Genomic DNA, 19,955 nt, shown 5'->3' on the forward strand with positions numbered 1-19,955 from the left:
CAGGTAACAACACGGGCCTGGTACCCTGCATCTCATTGAGGCCACCTGGGTCCCCTTAGGCTGTGAGCAGTTACAGTCAAACACGGATCCACAGGTGGAAAGGGGGAGGTATAGTGGACGGTGCGTCAATGGGTGGGACCCTCTCCTAGGAGCTTATCCTGTAGCCACACGCTGTACAACCTTTATGTTGGCATTGCCACAGAAAAGGATCCAAACTAACCTAGCATTTCAGACCAGTGGAACAAAAGCAGCACATCGTCATGGAATTACGGTTGATTCTCTCCTCTGCCTGGGTCCCCCAGAACCAGCTCTGGAGGCAGGGATGGGGGTGTGAGTAGTTTATGTGAAAGGCGATTCCAGTTAGTCCATAGAGAAGTAGTGGGGAGACGGGGAAGGGACGGAACTAGGCAAGGAGTGTGCCCTTAAACTGGCAGCCACAGCTCAGTCTGCTGGGACCACTGTAGCAAACACCACGGACTGGGGGCTTTAAATAAGGTTTATTTTCTCCCAGCTCCAAGGAAGGCTGGACGTCCAAGGTTAAAGTGCTGGCTACCTTGGTTCCCTGATGGGGGCTCTATTCCGGGCTTGTAGAGGGCTGCCTTTTCCCTGTGTGAGAGGGAGAAACGGGGAGGGAGAGAGAGAGAACTCTCCAGTGGCTGTTCTCATGAGGACATTAATTCCACCAGACCCCACCCTCATGACCTCTTTTCAACCTGGTCACCTCCCAAAGGCCCTGTCTCCAAATAGCATCACGTTGTCCGTGAGGGCTTCCACATAAGACTCTGGGGAGAATATAATTCAGTCCACAGCAGCCACTGTGGGCACTTGGTGCCCAGTCCATGTGGGAAACTCTGGGGGCACCATGCAGATTGTCCTTCGATATTCTTCATGCAGGGATAAAAGCTGGAGCATTTATCTCCCGACTTTCATCAGATGTGGGTGAGGACTACTCCCAGGGGCACTAACGCACACCTAGCCTTCCTGTGCTCAGGCCAAGAGGGCTGGTGGTCAGAGGGAGCCTGTGGGAGGGTTGCAGATGCCAGGGAGCCCATGGATGCACCCCACCTGAAACTGGCTGTCAGTTCCCAGACTCCCTTGCCACTGGGAATGGCAGTGGGCTAGGTTCAGGCCAATGGCATTGCACTGGGAATGGAATGGACTATCCAGTTTGGGTCTTTAAAGCAAGCTTGGGTCCCTTTCTTTTCCCTTTGACATTCGGATACCTGAAAAGTAAATGGTTCACTCTCATGAAAAAGGGCCATGAGATGGGGGAGCAACAAAAGAGCTCGGAGTGGCCCAGTGGAGCGGCTGTCCCACAGGCCTGAGCCCCCTTCCTCTGGATAGCAGAAAACACCTTAAATTACTGTCATTGAGTTTTTGTCCCAGGCAGCCTCACTTGTATCCTCATGCAGGAGCCGCAATATGATGGGGAAAGGTGGCATTCTGAGATCTGGGCCCGCTGACCCCTTGGAGTGTTTTGGTGACACACAATTGGAACTGCATGCAGCAGCCAGGGCCTTGACTTCAACCCCAGCTGTCACACTCATTGCTGAAGCCCACAGATGCATTCAGCTGTGCTTCTAAAACCATAATGTATGAAATCTCACTGTCTGCAAGAAACTGGGGCCTTATTTTAAATTTTAAACATTGGAAACACGCCTCTCAGGAAGCTGCCTGGATGACAAAGCCACAGAATAAAACAAAACAACAACAACAAAAAAAACCCTACCCTGTAACTGCAGAAAATTGGCTAACATTTTCCTGACAATGAGAGCCAGAAAAAAGCAAAACAACCTTATACTTATTTTAAATAAGTCTGTGACCCAACCCAGCAACAGCACCCCATCCTGGGAAGGGTCTCGCCAGTACTGTCCAACTTTAAGAGACTGAATACCTGGGAAGTAAAAGACAATTTCAAGGCAGTTAAAATGCCACATGACCTTGGGTTTGTGCCATCAGCCCCTGTGGGCACCGGACTAGGGTTTTAACAATCACCTGCCTGAAAGAGGTGCCGGATGGAGAGCCACCTGGGCACCCCTTGTGTTGTCTAGCTCTGCCCACATGACCCTGTCTTTCTTGGGTCCTCCAGTGATCCAGCTGGAACCCCACAGGGTGGTCAGCCTGTGATCTGTGAGGACATAGACATTCTGGCACCAGCCAGAGACAAAACAGGCCACAGCAGGCCAGAGCAGGTAGGGTTCCCCAAGGACAGCCTCCAGAGCTGCCCCAGCTCCCTCAGTCTTTGAGGGCCTGTGCTGTGGCCCTGCAGACAGCAGAGGGTGCAGGGCTGCATGTGGTAGGCACAGTGCCCTCATGACAGCATGACATTGGGTGCCTGCAGCATCCACACATGGGGACATCAGTGGGAAAGCAGTGGAGTAGCTTCCTGCACAAGGGACTGAGTGTGACAAGTGCCAGCATGTCCAGGTGCTGAGGGCATGACAGCAGGAGGCAGGGCACATCTAATTGTGAGACACCTGAGAGTGACACATCCAGATGGGTGTCAGTTGCAGCAAACAGGTCCCATCGGGGGCTGTGTGGGAGCTGAGTGAGCTGGGAACAAAGGCATGTGTCATTGAAATGGGTGTGCAACAATCACACACACAGTGGCTTAGAACACAGTGTGTGTAGCCTCTGAGGGAGTATGTGAGGGCCAGGGAGCACCTCACAAAGACAGTGGCCCCAGTATATCCAAGGCCCCATCATTCCCTCCTCAGCCTGGCTCCAAAGTTAGTCTCTTTTTTCTTACTTATGACAGAGCTCCTGAAATGGGTAATTTACAAAGAAAAGAAATTTACTTCTTACAGTTATGGATGCTGAAAAGTCCCAGCTTTAAGGGCTGCATCTGGTGAGGGCCTTCTTGCTAACGGGGACTCTGGAGACTCTGGAGGTGGTGCAGGGCTTCACGTGGCAAGGGGGCTGAGTGCACTAGCTCAGGTCTCATTTACTCTTCTTATAAAGTCACGGGTCCTACTCCTATGGTGACTCATTAATCCATCAACCCATCAATCCATTAAGTCAATCTATTAATCCACCAATGGATTAATTGATCTAAGAGGGCAGAGCTCTCATGACCCAATCACCTCTTAATGACCCCACTTCTCAATACTGCCACATTGTGGATTAAATTTCAACATGAGTTTTGGAGGGGACAGATATTCAAACCATAACACCCAGGTAGCTCTGGAAATGGTGCAAGGCCCTAGGCTTTGTGTGTCCCTCCAATGGGGGAAGGGCCCAGGCTGGGGGAGGCCTCGTGGGGAAACCAGCGGCGGCAGCAGCCCCTTCCCAGGTCCACTGGAGTTGGCCACCCCATTCCTCCTGGCAGGGCCTCTGGACACAACTCGAGGAGAGCTCAGAGAGGGGTGTCCAGATCTGGGGGAGCTCAGAGAGGGGCATGAGCTGATAGGGAGGCTCCTTAGAATGGTCTGAGAAGGGATAGCATTGCAGTCCGGGGATGGTGCAAACAACAGCCGGGTGTGACATGTCTGAGCTGCTGGTCCTGCTGGCCCCGGGCTGCCCGGGTCCCCACAGCTGAGGTTTGGCCTCCTCCATGTCAAGCTGCCCTTTCTCCTTGTGTTTCTGATTTCTGCTTTTCGGACATTCAAGCATGCCCTACCCGCCTTCTTCCCAAAGTTCTGGCATTTTTATTGATCACCCAAGCAAACTGAAAAACATCGTATATTCGCTGTCACTGTAAGGGGACATTCAGTTCCTCCCAAGGGACTCTCATAGTTGGCTGTCTCCACAAAGCTGGGTGGATGATGCTCATTGTCAAGTGGCCCAAGGCACACCTACACTCACAAATTCATACACACATACAATACTCTTACATTCATGCACATATGCACACTCACACTCATACTCACACACATGCACACATGCACACCCACACTCATACACTCACACACTCATGCACACAGTCACACACGCACCAAGGTGAGAGGCAGCACAAGACCCAGGGCTTGGCTGAGCTGGTGTGGGTTTCAGTCCTTCACCCAGGTCAGGGTGAAACAGTAGCTTTTCTCCAAGTTGTCAGTGCCAGAATTTCGCACCCCCTACACATGAACCCTCCTCACCTTATGCCCCATGTAGCCCCTCACTCCTATGCACCACTGGGAGGTACCCAGGCTTTGTGGGCACTCTCATCTGATCTTATGCCACTTGGCAACAGGAAAAGCAAAGGCTTGGAGATTGAGTGGTTTGAGATCAGACAGCTGCAGGCTCTCAGAGAAAAGGGCCCAATGAAGCAGAGAAACTCCAAAAAGTCAAAAAGTAACAAAATATGTTTATTTCAAAACCATAACTGCCCAGCTCACCAAAGTTCCATAAAACCTTCTACCACATTGCACCAGCGGCTCTGTTGGCATGGATACTGAAGACTCAGCGTCTTGCCAGACTGAGACCGAAGGTGGCGCCTGGACATTGCCAGCCGCGTGGGAAATGAGAGGAGGCCCGATGGCAATGGAAGGCAGCTCCCAGCTGGCTTCAGGTAAGTCCCCATCATGAGGCCAGCCAAGTGAGGGCTTTCGCCCTTGGCCACAGCTGTCCTTGCCAGGGTGGAAGAGGTGGGGAGGGCACTGGCTCGGGCCACACTGACATCAGTATCATCATTCTGTTCTGATGAACCATGAATAGGTTCAGGGACACAGCTGACCCCCAAACATGGCCTTTAAAAGCCTAAAACTCTGGTTACCAAGTCCTTGCCCCATCTATGGGGACTGGGGAGGTGCCTGTCAGCCGGAGCAGGTGGAGGAAGCAGGCCTCAAGCGACAGGCCAAGGCAGGCACATGCATGTAGGGCCACCTGAGATGGGGGGCTCCCAAGCCCAGCCAGGTGTGCCCTGTGCCCGCTGGGCCGGTGGCCAGGTGAGTGCATACAGTAGCTCTTGAAGAAGGGTCCTGGGGCCGGCAGCACCTGCATCCTTTGGGGTCTTGTTGGAAAGGAATTTGCCCCGCGTGGCCACAGGCCCTCCAGGACCTCTAGTGCAGCCGCAGATAGGAGGGGGCAGAGTAGTTGAAGAGCAGGAAGTCCATCTTGTAGAGGTCGAAGAGGCGCCGCTGGTAAAAGGGGCTGATGTCCCGGAAGAGGCGGGCTGCCAGGTCTTGGGAGGTAGCGGCCGCCCGGGGCCGAGGCGGCGCGGGGAAACTCAGGTCGGGCGCGCCGGCCAGGGCCAGTACGAAGGCCGCGTCCTCCGCCAGTGTCTCGAACTTGCCTACTACGTCGTAGCGGAGGCGGCACGGGTGGCAGAGCGCATGCGCGCGCTCCCAGTGCTCATTGAAGGGCTCCTCGCGCCGCGTGCGCGGGTCCAGCAGGTAGGCCAGGAACTCGGCGAAGCGCACGTCGTGGCCGCGGGCCCTGGCGACGGGGAGCGCGCGCGGCCGCAGGCGCTGCACGATGCGTGCGCCGTAGCGCCTCTGGAAGTCGGCGCTGTAGGGGCGCGCGAGCTTGTTGCGGTAGGCGGACGCCAGGCGCTCGAAGGGCTCCCGCACGAACAGGAAGGTCAGGTAGGCGCGCAGGCGGCGGTTGATCTCGGCGGGGCTGAAGTCGGCCAGCGAGGGCAGGCGGCCGGGCGCGTGCGCCTCGTGTGCGGGGATGGCGCGCGGGTCGCCGCGGGCTTTGCCGCTCAGCGCCAGTAGCACGCGCTTCCAGTTGGTGCAGGCCACCTTGGGCACGTAGCAGTAGAGCAGGCCATGCGTGTCGTCCACCAGCACGTGCCGCAGGTCCTCGGGCTGCAGTAGGCGCTGCCGGCGTGTGTGGCGGCTACAGGCGCTGCTCAGCAGGTCGCGCCGCTGCCGGTGCACCTCGGCCAGGGCCGCGAGCGGGTCCTGCCGGCCACAGGGGACAGAACAAGGGGACGCATCAGGGCAGGCGGGCTCCTTGACTCTGGTGCTGCCCTGACGGGCTGCGCTCCGGAATTGGGGGCAGGAGCTGGGCCGGGCACAGATTGGCACCCCAGGGCTGCCACTGATCCCTGTGTGGCTTGGGGCTCGGACATCTATCCTGGGCCTGGATTTGGGAGAAACGGATTCTGACCATGCTAAGGCAGGGAGAAGGACGGGCTGGGTATGCTGTGGGGCGCTCAGAGGAGGAGTGATAGGAATTGTGGCATGAGAGTGTGCTCCCTGTGAGTACGGGCACACATGGGCTCCTCACTATTTACTAAAAGCAGGAGGCTGCACAAGAAGCAGCGCTGTTTAATTCCATACCCACCTGAAAACTGCAGCCGCTTGCGGGCTGTTGGGCTGCTTTGCCTCATTAATAAATGGGCTGATTCTTTACTTACAAATCGGCACTCTCCTTTGCACCCCCACACGCCTTTTCTTCCCCCAGCAAATTCTCATCTCAGCGCTGAGGCAGGAGACTTGCCCCTTCTGAGCCTGCCCCTCCTCTGAGAAGGAACACCGACTGGCTTTAATCTAGCACCAGCTGTGGGCCAGCCGCCTCACCGCTCTCCAGATTAGGTCTGGACTCCCGTAGCCTCAGCCATGCAGAGAACCAGGCCAGCGCCTCCAGGCTTCCAGCTCCCCTCTCTTCAGATCCCTCCTGTTTCACGCGGGGTTCTTATCTCCAAGATTAACACCCCTACCTATATTTTTTGTGTTAAGAGTTCATAAAAGAGTTTTAACTTCTTAAAATTACATTAAGTGCTTTCAGGATATAATTTAAAAGACAACGAATTGGTGAGGATGTGGAGAAAGTGGCGCCTTCACACTTTGCTTGTGGTAATGTAAAGGGATGCAGTTGTGGAAGACAGTTTGGCAGTTCCTCAAAACCAGTAAACATGTGACTCAGCAATTCCACTCCTAGGCATATTCTCAAGAGAACTAAAAACATATGCAAAAGCTTGCACATGAAGTTCATAGCAGCAGTATTCACATTACCCAGAAAGCCTAAGTGTGCACTGCTGACTGGGCACATGTATGCGGCCATCGATGCAATGGAATATGACTCAGCCATGAAAAGGAATGTGGTGCTGTCACACACCGCCACATGGGTTGACCTGGAGGACGTTATGCGAAGCGAATAGGACAGTCACAAAAGGACGAGTGCTGAACAGTCCCACTTAGTGAGGTCCCTAGAGCAGTCACACCCAGAGAGAATGAACTAGAACCTGAGTGAACTGTGGGGGACTGCTGATAGACACTGAGCTGCTTTTGAGGGTGATCAAAATGTTTGGAAATTAGATAGTGGTGATGGTTGCAAAACCTTGTAGAAATACTGAAAACCAATTGTATAGTTTGGAAGAGTGAATTGTATGGTATATGAGTTCTCAGTTCAGAAAAAAGCCTTCAGGGTGTTTCCATTTCAGAGGAGGCCAAAGCAGCCTTTGGAGGGACACTAGAGCCAGGGCCTGCTTGGGAGGGTGTGACGCCAGAGGGGCGGGAATGTGTGTGTGGTGCACGCATGTGGTGTGTGCCTATGGGGCATGATATCCTGGTGAGGTGTGTGGTGTGCATGTGTCTGATGTGTGGTGTGTGTGTTGTATGTGTATGAAGTGTGTGTTGTATGTGTATGAACTGTATGTTGTATGTGTATGAAGTGTGTGTGTGTGTTGTGTGTATGGTGTGTGTGGGGTGTGTGGTGTGCATGTGTCTGATGTGTGTGTGTTGTATGTGTATGAAGTGTGTGTGTGTGTTGTGTGTATGGTGTGTGTGGGGTGTGTGGTGTGTGTGTTGGTGCGTGTGTGGTGCATGCATGTGGTGCACATCTTTGGTAGGTGGTGTGTGTGTGGTGTGCACACCTGCAGGGCCTGCGGGCTACCCTCTTCTCCAGGCTACCCTGGCGCACCCTCTCCTGTCCTCTGCTCCCTGCAAGGCCTGTGGCACAGCTGTTCCCTCTTCCCTCCCACCTGTCTGCCTGTTGACTCTTGCTCTTCAGCCTCAGCTCCAATGTGCCTTCTTTAGAGAGGGTGTTCTCTCCCCCATCTAAACTAGGACCCTCTCAGAAGAGCTCTTGTTCCACCTCATACTCCCCTTTAGAGCAGAATTAGTTAAGTATTAGTGTGGGTGGTTAAGTATCAGATGATGTCTTCCCCTGCTGAACTGGTGGCTCCATCAGGGGAGGGACCTGGCCAACCTGCTTGCTGCTGGATCTCAGCATCCTGACCACAGCCTGCATGCAGTAGGTGCTCAATGCATGCTGTCCAAATAAGTACTTCTGTGTGTGTGTGTGTGTGTGTGTGTGTGTGTGTGAGAGAGAGAGAGAGAGAGAGAGAGAAAGAGAGAGAGAGACAGAGTGTGGGGTTCTTGGTAGTGGTGCATAGTTGTATGTATGTGTTTGGGGTTGTGTGTGGTCCCTGCAGGCCCCCAGCTAAAGTTGGGTGTGTGGGCCAAGGAGCTGCCTGGTCCATCTGCTTGAGAATCACACCAGGGGTGGGGTTCCCTGCACACCTCCCCACTGCAGCACACACTGAGATTTGGGCTCCCACTAGACTGTGAACTCCCTGAGGGCACGTACAGGTTCTGTTTTGACTTTTTTTTTTTAATCCCCAACATAAAGAACTGTGCCTGGCCTCGGATTATTGATGGATGGGAAGATAGGTGGGTGGAGACCCCAGATCTCTCATCTTACCCCCAAGATTTGCCCTTGTCACTGCTCTCTGACAAAGCCTGGGTTTGGGGAGGATGCCCCAGTGTGGGTTCCAGACTCATGCCAGCAGATCTGCACTGTTGCTGTCAGGCTCCTGGCTGGGATGGAGAGGGCATGCCTGGGGGTCGCGGGTCTGTCCACCTACCTGGTCCAGGTCATAGAGCTTCTGCAGGGGACTTCTCCTCTCCCTACCAAGCCAGCTGGAGCCCAGAGCTCTGTTTCCAAATGCTGTGGGCATAAGGAGAGAGGTATCGCCACCACATCAGAGGGACTTGCATAGACCTGGGGACTTAGCCAACCCATCTAGGCACATTTGACCCATGCCTGGCACTCAGTTTCCTCCCCAGGTCCTGCCTACCTCCTAGGGGCTTGATGGAGTGGGAGATAACAGGGGGTCCTAATCAGGCAGAATTACATCAGGGTAGTGTCTGGTGTCATTCCTGCTCCCATGTCCTACCCTCCAAAGTTGGAGGGTGCCGGGCAAGAGGAGACAAGTGGGAAGGTGGTACCCAGCCCACCAACCCTCTAGAAAAGGCCAGATCACCCAAACTCACCTACTGCCATCTACCCTGGCCTCATGCCCCACCCCTGTGGGGCTCACCAGGCTGGCTGGCTGCCTAGCACCCCCAGATCCTGCATATGGGCAGCCAGAGAGGTTCAGGCAGCAGTGGAGATGGCACAGTGGGCTTCGGGCTGTCAGTGCTGCCTTGCTAGGCTGGGTGACCCACTGTGGATGCCTGTGGCCTCAGTGCTTCCCCATCAGGGAATATGCTGCTTCACACAGAAGCAGGTTTAGCCATCTCCAGATGAGGAGAGGGATGCTGTCTGTCTGTTTGTCTCCCGGCTGGGGACAGGGATGCTGTCTGTCTGTCTTCTGGCTGAGGACAACCATGGTGTCTGCCTGTCTCCTGACTGGGGACAGAAATGCTGTCTTTCTGTCTCCTGGCTGAGGACAGGGATGTTGTCTCTCTGTTCCCTGCTGCACTCCTTAGTTTTCCTAGAACTATTATAAGTAAAAATTCATTTACCTTTAAGTTTATTATTTTACTCAAAATCTGTTTTAAGGAATACCATTTCAAACATAGTCAATTAATATTAATATGTTCTCAGTAATATATGATCATATGCTCCTGGATCCCATTTTTCATGAATATTATCATGTATATTAATACACTAATAAGGTGTAAGGCAATTTTTGAAGAGATCACAAAAACTGGCAAGCCTTTAGCTAGGCTGATCAAGAAGAAAATAAACTCAAATTACTAAAAACAGGAAAGAAAGAGGGGATATTACTACTGATGTTAAAGAAGCAAGAAAGGATTATAAGAGAACTATGAACAATTGTAGCCGAACCAATGAGAAAACATATAGGAAACAAATTCCTAGAAAGACTGAAATTTCTGAAATTGACTCAAGAAGAAATATAAAATCTCAACAGACCCATAACAAGTAAAGAGGTTGAATTAGTAATAAAAAAAATTCCCACAAAGAAAAGCCCAGGATCAGATGGCTTCACTGGTAAATTTTACTAAATGTTTGGAGAATTAACACCAGTCTTTCATAAAGTCTTCCAAAAAAACAGAAGAGAAGAGAACACTTCCCAACTCATTTTATGAGACCAGTATTATCTAGATCCCAAACCAGACAAAGGCATCACAAGAAAAAGGAACTGCAGAGCCATGCCCCTTAGGAATATAAATACAAAGTTCTCAAAAAATATGGGCAAACCCAAAATAACATCCTATGAAAAAGTTTATACACCATGACCAAGTAGGATGGATCCCAGGAATACAAGATTGGCTAAATATATGCAGATCAATCAATGTAATACTCTATATTAATACAATCAAGAAAAAAGCCCACACACTCATCAGTAGATTCATAAAAAGCATTAGACAAAATCCTGTACCTTTCTTCATGACAAAACACACTTAACAACAGATTAAGAATAGATGGAAACTTTGCCAAACTGACAAAGGGCATCAACAAAAAACTCTCAGATAACTTAATAGTGAAAGACTGGAATCTTTCTCTCTAAGATCAGGAGCAAGGCATGAGTGCCTGCTTTTGCCACTTCTATGAATTGTACTGGAAGTTTTAGCCAGGGTAATTGGGCAGGAAAAATAAATAAAAGGCATCCAGTTTGGAAAGTAAGAAGTAAAACTATGTCTATTCATAGATGGCATAACCCTGTATATATAGATAGAAAACCCTAAAGAATTCATAAAACATTAAAGCTAATAAGTGGGTTCAGCAAGGTTGCAGAATATAAGATTACTATACAAAAGTCAATTATATTTCTGTACACTAGCAATGAATAATCAACATTAAAAATAATAAAGTAATAATGAAGATGTTGATAACAAAGGAAGTATAAGACCTGTACACTGAAAACTAAGATATCATTGAAAGAAATTAAAGACCTAAATGAACAGAAAGTCATTTCAGGTTCATGGATTGGGATACTTAACGTTGTGAAGAAGGCAGTACTCCCCAAAGTCATCTACAGATTCTTTGCAATTCCTACCAAAATCTCAGCTGCCTTTTTCTGCCAAAATTGACAGCTGATCTTTAAATTCATGTGGAATTGAAAGGATTCAGAATATCCAAAACAATCTTGAGAAAGAACAAAGTTAGAGGATTCATATTTCCTGATACCACAACTTTACTATACAGCTACAATAATCAAGACTGTGTGGTGCAGGCTAGGAGAGACATTTAGATGAATGACATAGCATTGAAAGTTCAGAAACAAACCCTTACATTTATGGTAAGTTGATTTTTGATGAGGGTTCCAAGACAATTCAGTGGGGAAAGGACAGTCTACAATAAATGGTGCTGAAACAACTGGATATTCATACGCAAAAGAATGAATTTGTACCCCTTCTTCACACCACATACAAAAACTAACTCAAAATGGATCATAGCCCTAAACATTGAAGTTAAAACTATGAAACTCTTAAGTGAAAACACTGTCATAAATCTTCATGACCTTAGAGTAGGTGATGATTTATTAGCTATGACACCAAAAGCACAAAGCAACATTTTAAAAAATAGATAAATTGAACTACATCAATATTAAAAACATGTGTGCTTCAAAGCACACTATCAAGAAGGTGAAATGATGACCCACAGCTGGGAGAAAATATTTGCAAATTATCTCTCTGATAAGGGACTAGTACCCACAACGTATGGAGAACTCCTACAATGGAACAACAAAAGACAAATCAATTTTTAAAATGGGCAAAGAATCTGAATAGACATTTCTCCAAAGATACACATACGGCCAATAAGCACATGAAAAGGTGTGCGGCATCACTAGCCATTAGCGAAATACAAATCAACACCACGAGGATGGTTTAGAGACAGTAAATAACAAGGATGTGAAGAGGTTGGAGCCCTCACATATTCCTGGTGGGGATGTAAAGTGGCGCATCCATGAGGGAAAACAGTTTGGCGATTTCTTAAAGCCAAGCTTAGAATTACCATACAACCAACCCAGCAATTCCTCTAAGTATGTTCCTAGAACTGAAAACTTGTGCACACAAAAACTTGTGCACAAATGTTCCCATCAGCGTTATTCATGATGGTCCCAAAATAGAAAGAACCCGAATCCATCAGCTGGTGAATAGATAACAAAAATGTGTTGTATCCATAACATAGGCTATTAATTGGCCATAAAAGGAATGAAGAACTGACTTATGCTTTCATATGGCCGAACCTTATAAACGTATGTTAAGTGAAAGAAGCCAGACACAAAAGACCACCTAACATACAATTCCATTTATGTGAAGTCTGTCTTAATATGTTCATAAGAACATTGAATACTCGTAAGAATATGTTCAAGAATTCAGGAACATGTGAGAAAAGAAGGATAAATATTTCTGTGATCCTTGGCTTTCAACAAAATGAAGTCTATAAATGTAGCTAAGAAGAATATATTCACTAAAAAGATTCAGTGACTTTCCTTGAAAGAAACTTCTGGCACACCAGTAAACCTGGGAAATCTGAGGAACTGGTCTGTTGGCAAACTGACCTAGAGCAGTGGTTCTCAAACTTCAGTGTGTGTGGGGCCCATGGAACTCAGAGTCGCCAGCCCCACCCCTGGGGTTTCTGCTCCAGTAGGTCGGGAGTGGTGCCTGAGAATCTGCATTTCTAGCAGCTCCAGGTGAGGCTGCAGCTGCTGCTCTGGGAGCACGCTTTGAGACCGACTGTGCCGGTGCAGTGCCTGGCAGGCAGAACGTGGTCTGTGCTGGATAAACAGAGCTTCATGGGAGGAATAGATGGCATCTGGATGGGCCTTGCACTGGCCTCCAGAACCCTGCTGCATGTAGCCGACACCCACTGTCCAGGGTCCCTGCCACCCCCTGCCTGCCTCAGGCCCCCTCTGCGCCCCAGGCCATGTCCTGTAAGGCCCAGGAACAAGGGCTAGACTCCAGTACCCAGGCCATGTAGAGGAGGCTAAGGCCCTGGGAGGCTCAGGGCTGCCTGTGTCTTATGGCCACTGACCGGCCCAGCATTTGCCCTTCAGTCTCCAGACTGAGTCAGAGATCTGAACTGCCAGACCTGTCCTAGGAACGACATTGTCATCAGAAAAGGAGCTGACAGGACAGGACAGCAATGTTGGCTAGTCGCACAGGTGTGGGGAGGCCCAGGCTGGGTCTGGCCACTGCTGCTGGCCTGAGTGTAGCAGCAGCCATGGGAGCTCCACTGGCACCACACCAGGCAAAGTAGGACAGGGCAGGGTGCCCAGTGAGAGGAGGCCAGCCCTTCTCACCATCTTGCAGATTAAGACTTGTCCCTTTCCTGGGGGCTGTGACTGGGGACTGAGGAAGAGCTGGTGCTCAGCAGCCCAGGTCTGTGGGCAGGGGGAGGAGGGGCAGTCGCAGTGACAGGAGCAGACCCAGGCCTGTCTCCGCCCCAGGGCCCTGCTACTCAGAGGCTCTCAGCCTTCCTGAAATGCTAGCCCTTGCATAAGGCCTCTCATTTCCTGGCCAGACCACAGCCTGTAGGAAAGCGGGTACCATGACAGACCCCAGGGGCCAGAGGGTAGAAGGGAAAAGGGAATAGGCGTCAGAGAGAGGCCCAGAATAGCTACGGCCAGTGATTACAGGGCTGGACCGCCTCCGCCCAGCCCCACCCTGCCTGCCACGTAGCCCGAGGAGCCTGGGCTCTGCAGATGGGCAGGCTGCCATGGAGGGAACAGATGGACATGGGAAGTCAGAAGAGGGGTGTCTTGAGGATACCTGGGTCCAACCCTGACTTGGGCAGCTGGGGCTGGCCCCAAACAGGGCTACACTGGGGGATCCCCCGGCTCCATCCCCATCATTCCAAACCCCCTTGCCTGTGTCCTCTGTCCCCCAGCCCCTCCACTGGGCTCTAGGTCACAGGCCCCCTGCCACCCTCTGCCAAGGGGACAGTGAAGCAGACAGGCCAGGGAGAGCCAGGCAGCATAGCCCGGGAGGTCCCCATCAGAGCAGCACAGGGAAAGCCACGTGGTGATGCTTAGAAAAAGGAAACAAAACCAGCAGGAGGTTAGAGAGACAGGGGAGAGAAGGAGGAAAGGACAATGGGAGGGAAGGAGCAATGGGGACGGGGGAGGGGGAAGTGCCAAAAACTGTGACAGAGACAGGGAGACAGTGATGGATGACAGGGCCGAGGCTGGGAGAAAGAGGAGGAGGAGACAGAAGGAGGCAGCAGGGTGGCGGGTGCAGGCTCAGCGCAGTGCTGGGTGCTTAGTGCACACTGACATGCCTACCCCTCTCAGGTAGAAACCATAATCATCCCACTTGACAGATGGGGAAACTGAGGCAAAGATACTTGCCCAAGGACTCACAGCTTCCTTGCTGTGCCAGAAACAGAATTTGAACCCAGGCCACTGGTGTCAGCGTCTGCACCCTTAACGCCCATGCTGCCCTGACTCTGTGTGCCCCCTCATCCTGACCATGACACCTGTCCCTCCTCATGGCACCTGCAGACCAGTGGGCCCCGTTGCACTGACCCACGAGGAAATGCCAGCCCAGGGAGGGAGAGTTGAGAGAGCTGCTCAAGGCCACGTGATTGCCACACACAGGACACCTGCACACATCATTTTGCAAGGCCTCTTCTGCCAGTCTTGATACTGGGTGAAACACTGCACTAGAAACCTACAGCAGAAGCATGGCCATCATCCTCTGCATGCCCACCACCCGTCGTATGCCCACCTCAGCCAAGGCAGGGCTTGCACCCCGGGCAGGGTGAGGGCACAGTCATGATGTGGGGGTATGCTGTTTGGAGACTCCGCAGTCCAGTGAGCAGAGATGTTGACACCCGGCTTCTGGTTAATAAGTTCCATTGGGTCACAGTGTTGCAAGAGCAGACAAGCAGGACAGCCAGGCCCCAGCAAGCTCCTGCCAGCAGGCATGGGCTCCCAAGAGGCCTCCGAGGGCCTCTGCTCTGCCCATTCCTTCCCCTGGGGGCTTTCTGGGGTCACCTGCATGTCTTGGAGTCAGGGACATTCCTTTTGGGAATCAGGCCCAAGGGAGGGACACATTGGACAAGGCCTTTTCCAGTATTATAAGAAGCAATTCTGCTGTTTAGGGGGAGAGAACTAGAGCTCTCCCTGTGTATTTAGTTTAAACTCCATTTGCTGAATTCCTCAGGCCATCTGGAGTGGAACCCCGATCTGCCCAGATCCTCGCTAGGCAATCCCGTCGGCTGTGCCTCCAGAACCCTCTGGTCTCCCACTTTTACCTCCCCTGCCCACAGCCAGCCCTGGCTAGGTCTCAGGGCTCTCCCTGGGGCAATTAGCAAGACTGGAGGAAGATGCCTCACCTGTCTCTTATTTCTCCTCGCCCCACCTTGGTGATCTCTAAACCCACAGGGCTTCTCGCACCTCACAGCAAACCCTGGTTCCCACCCAGTCCCTCCAGTGCACTTTACTGCTGAAATCTTTTGCTTTCTGTATAAGTTGACCCCTCTAGAAGGTTAGTTCTACAAGGAAGGGGACTTTTTGCTTTTCTGTACCCTGCCAGTGCCAGTGACTATTTTAAGACCGATGCCCTCTGACAGTCATAGGAAGAACACCCCAACCCCTAGCGTGTCATTCAAGGCTATTCATGACTGAACCCCAACTTAGGGTATCTTCCTGCCTCCCGTCCCACCACTCTCTCTCAAGGACCCAGAGCTCCACCCACAGCACATTGCTTCACACCCCAGGCATTTCACTCCTCCATGCTTTTGTCTGTACCATTCCCTCTGCTTGCAGATTCCTCTCTCATTTTCCTATCTAGTAAACTCCTATGCAGCCTTCATAGCCCAACACCAATGCCTCTGCTTTGTAAAATGGCAAGAAAAAAGATTTGGGGTTTCAACTGGGATTTAAATCCTGGCTCCATACTTCCTGGCTTGAGCAAGTAACTTCCTTTCTCTTGATCTTTTCTCCTCTGCAAAATGGGATTGCCAATTCCCGTTCTGCAGAGCTGCCCACTGCCAGCTTGTCTCTTCTCACTGTACTCTCTGGAGGTCTTCTGAGCTCTCGACACTCCAGCAGTACCTGAACATGGACAGCAGCATGGGGAACATCTACCGATTTGGCCCCAGCAGCCGCTCCCCCTCCCTTTGCCAACCCACTAGAGGAGGAAGTCTGCCAGGCACTCAGCCCAGGTAGTTCTGATAGGCTACCCTCCGTCTCCAGCTGCTGGGATAGGCATGTGGCCCAGGCCTGTCCAATCAGAGCCTTCCAGCCCTTCCTGCCACCTGATTGGCTCAGAGATGGGCACGTGAGACCCAGACCAGGCCAATGGATGCCTCCTTGGGACTTTGGCTAGAACCAGTGGCAAATGAGCCCTCTCTAGCTTTGGGCTGGGTTTGCTGAACTGGTGCACCTGAGAATGAGGCTATGGCAGAGAAAAGCCAAACTATAGCTGGAGGTGTGATCTGAACCCCGAGGTCTATGCCTGTCTGAGGCAGAGGCACCTGGCCTTTTCAGTCACAGGCACAGACCCACTCCCTCCCAGCTGAAGGGAGTCTGAGTTGGGTTGGGTTTGTCCTCGCCGAGGCTACCATTGTGTGCCATCGGATGGTCCACAGTTTCAGCTTCTTCGACTTCCTGAGGGTGAGCAGGGGCTGGGATGGGATGCAGAGCCCCACCTGGCTCCAAGAGGAACACCTGTGACTCCAAACACTGGGACAGGGCTCAGCCCTGCGGCTGTGGGAATGGAATGGGGGAGGGAGCCTGGTGCCAACATCATTCTCGCCAGTGTCTCAGAGGCAGAAGATATAGAGCCGAGACCTTGGGCTTTCATATTAAAAATGTAAGTTCCGGGCCGGGCGCGGTGGCTCAAGCCTGTAATCCCAGCACTGTGGGAGGCCGAGGCGGGTGGATCACGAGGTCAAGAGATCGAGACCATCCTGGTCAACATGGTGAAACCCCGTCTCTACTAAAAATACAAAAAATTAGCTGGGCATGGTGGCGCGTGCCTGTAATCCCAGCTACTCAGGAGGCTGAGGCAGGAGAATTGCCTGAACCCAGGAGACGGGGGTTGCGGTGAGCCGAGATTGCGCCATTGCACTCCAGCCTGGGTAACAAGAGCGAAACTCCATCTCAAAAAAAAAAAAAAAAAAAAAAATGTAAGTTCCTTGAGGCAGGGGTATTTCTAAGTTTTGTACCTGACTGTCTCCCAGCACCTAGACATATGCTTGGCATGAGCAGGCAACCAACAGATCCGTGGTCCATGGTGTGCCAGCCATGGGAAGCATGGCCACCATGCCCAAGAGACCCGGGGATGACAATGGAGCTGCTGCTAGGCCCTGGGAGTGAGGGTGGGGTGCTGAGGGCAGCAGTGCTCTGTGCAGCTGTTTCACCTTTCTGGAATCTCCTCTTCCCTGGGACTCTAGGCATTAGGCCAGTGCTGGTGGTAGAGCCCTGGGGATTAGGCTGTAGCCGTGAGGGGGCTGCCACAGACCTCTCCCTAGTAGAATATCTCTAAGCTCCCTGGGGCAGCAGGAGCCCCAGGTCTGAGCCAGGAACCTTCAGTGGCCCCTTGCCAAACTTACGGCAGCAACTCTTGCTTTGGAGAAGGAGGGGACAGTTCTGGGCCTGCCCTCCCTGGAGAAGGGGCTGAAATTCCTCCTGGGTTCTGGAGCCCTCAGCCCCAGGCCAGAAACCCTCACAGGCCACAGACCACATCCCTTCCAACCCAGGCGTGGCTGCAGAGACACTGCAGGCCCTAGTGAGGCCATTTCCAGATGCCATGGGCAAGGCATGCCCCTCCAGCAGGACTAGCCTGGCAGGAAAAGGCCTCTTGCAGCTGGGTGCCCTCCCTAAGTGCCACCTGCAGGCCCACAAGCACAACCTCAGCCAAAGCTTCAGCTTTGGGCTTGGGAGGGAGAGAAGCCAGTGGGAGAGGCTGGACAGGTTGGTCTGATTAACTCTTGCTGACCCAAGGTCACTGACAAAGCAGTGATGGCTAGAAACAGGCCATGGGAGAGGTACAAGAGAGCCTGACAGAAGCAGACAGAGATTCTGAGAGATGCTGGGTGAGAAGCTCATGGCTAAGGGCAGGACACGCCAGGTGGGGAGCCCAGCCTGCACAAAGGCTGTGAAGGGAGGTTCGGACCCAACCTCCTAACACCTGCTGTATCTTCCCAGGCTCTGCAGGAGAGGGAGAGAGGTCAGAAGGAACAAAGTCCAGAAGGTGACTAGTACCTCTGTTTTTCATCCCTCAAACCTGGGTGGAGTAGGTGACAGGAGAGAAGTGTCCCACAGAGCCATGGGGATACAGACACTCCATGCAGTCCCTCAAATATGTATGTTTCTTTGCAGACACTCCCCAGGACCCAGGCGCTTAGTTGTCCTCTAACATCCCACGCTGAGCCCTGAGGGGCCAGTAGCCACCAAGCCCTGCCCTGTCTTAGTACTGGGTAAACATCTGTCTGCTCAGTGACTGGGAAGACAGAGGCTGTGGCAGACACAGACACTGAGTCCACACCCCAGACTGCCAGGAGACTCTCTGCTCCATACCACCAGCCAGCTCATGGAAGGGGGGCGGAGGGTGGGCTGGAAAGACAGACCCCAGCCCTATCCCATGGGCTTGAGGAGGCATCCAGGTCTGGCCTGCTGTGTCTGGACACACAGGGAGCAGGGGGCAGAGGGCAGTGTGAGGGGCAAGGGGGATGGGCAGAGGCCTTCCCAAGCCCGGATATCCTCAAGTCTTGGGCCACTCCTGCCGCCACAAGAGCCCCAAGCCCTACCTGGTGTAGATTTCAGGATGGAGTAGGGAGTGGCACCCAGTGCACAGCAGGACAACCAAGGGACCTGACTGAGTGGCCCAAGCTTCCCCTCCTACGCACACAGGCCGAGCGCGCTCAAGTCCAGAGGCTGCCGGGTGCATAGAGGAAGGGGGCGAAGGTAAGGGAGACGGCCTTTCCGGATTGGCCAAATGTCCCCCACCCCCCACAACTGACCCCCGTCTCCAGGCACGGGCTGTGGGACCCAAATAGTCACCACTCCTGGAGTGGGGAGATAACTCTGGAGGAGGAGCAAGAGCCTTTGCTCTCGGGAGGCGTCTTTCGGCCCCCCACCAGCGCCCCTGCCCACCACCCCTACCCCCAGCTAGGAAGGAGATGGCAGGTGTCGCCGCCGTCGAGGGTTCAGGCCGCGGGGGGAAGCGCAAGGAGCCGGGTTTGGTTGTGGGAGAGCGGCGACCACTCACCTGGGCCCAGGGCGCGGGGCGCGGCGCACAGGAGCAGGAGAAGCACGGTGCCCAGACAGGCGGCTGCCAGCCCGCGCCGCCGCCAGCAGCGCCTCCCCATGCTGTGCCTGGCGCGCGGCAGAGGACAGTCCGCTGCGTCCGGCTGGCGGCGACTGTGCCAGGGCCCGAGACCCGCCCCTAGCCCGCCCGGCCCTGGCAGCGCAGCGCCTACCAAGATGCGCCGTGCAGGCCAGGGGAGCACGGAGGCGGGACCCCAGTCCCCTACGAGCCCCTGCGACTCCCTGGGGATTGAGGAGGAGGGCCACAGTGAGGCTGCAGGCCCGGTCCTCTTTTCGTGCCCCCATCCTCACCCCATGGGGCCGAAGTCCAGGGCTGGAGGGTGGAGACTGACTGGGGAAGCCCCTCGCAGCGAGGCCCCGCCCCTGGGGTTTCCCTAGGGATGCCGTCATCCACCCAAGGCCAAGAGGCACTGTCGCCATGGCGTGGCCCCCACCCCCGCGAGGTGTCCCCTTGCCTTTTTGCTGCCTTAGATGCCAGGGGCCCAAGGGCTGATCTGGGATGAGCCAAGGAGCCTAGGAGAGTGTCCCGCTGTCCATGGCTCTCCGGGACCCCAGCCCTCAATAGCAGGCCTGACTGTCCTTTCTCCTCCACCCAAGGCTACCCTGCAGC

The 19,955-nt window shown here is 53.0% G+C and overlaps 2 protein-coding genes across 2 annotated transcripts in view; one reads left to right on the forward strand and one right to left on the reverse strand.

The window, feature by feature from the left end:
• Positions 1-4,268: 4,268 nt before the first annotated feature.
• CHST13 (carbohydrate sulfotransferase 13) lies at positions 4,269-19,648 on the reverse strand. The gene is made up of 3 exons (XM_017515994.2): positions 19,287-19,648; positions 8,738-8,820; positions 4,269-5,828 (listed from the first exon to the last, which is right to left on the reverse strand). Exons 1-3 carry the CDS (start codon positions 19,384-19,386, stop codon positions 4,983-4,985), a joined length of 1,029 nt encoding a protein of 342 aa, XP_017371483.1. The 5' UTR covers positions 19,387-19,648; the 3' UTR covers positions 4,269-4,982.
• UROC1 (urocanate hydratase 1) overlaps positions 5,419-19,955 on the forward strand; it is a 56,747-nt gene continuing 42,210 nt past the window's right edge. The window contains exons 1-2 of the mRNA XM_037734036.1: positions 5,419-5,507; positions 18,224-18,269. The gene's annotated coding sequence lies outside the window, so the exon portion shown is untranslated. The remainder of the gene's footprint in view (positions 5,508-18,223; positions 18,270-19,955) is intronic.

Source organism: Cebus imitator, unplaced genomic scaffold (assembly GCF_001604975.1).
Source record: "Cebus imitator isolate Cc_AM_T3 unplaced genomic scaffold, Cebus_imitator-1.0 Scaffold568, whole genome shotgun sequence".
NCBI classification, from domain to species: domain Eukaryota; kingdom Metazoa; phylum Chordata; class Mammalia; order Primates; family Cebidae; genus Cebus; species Cebus imitator.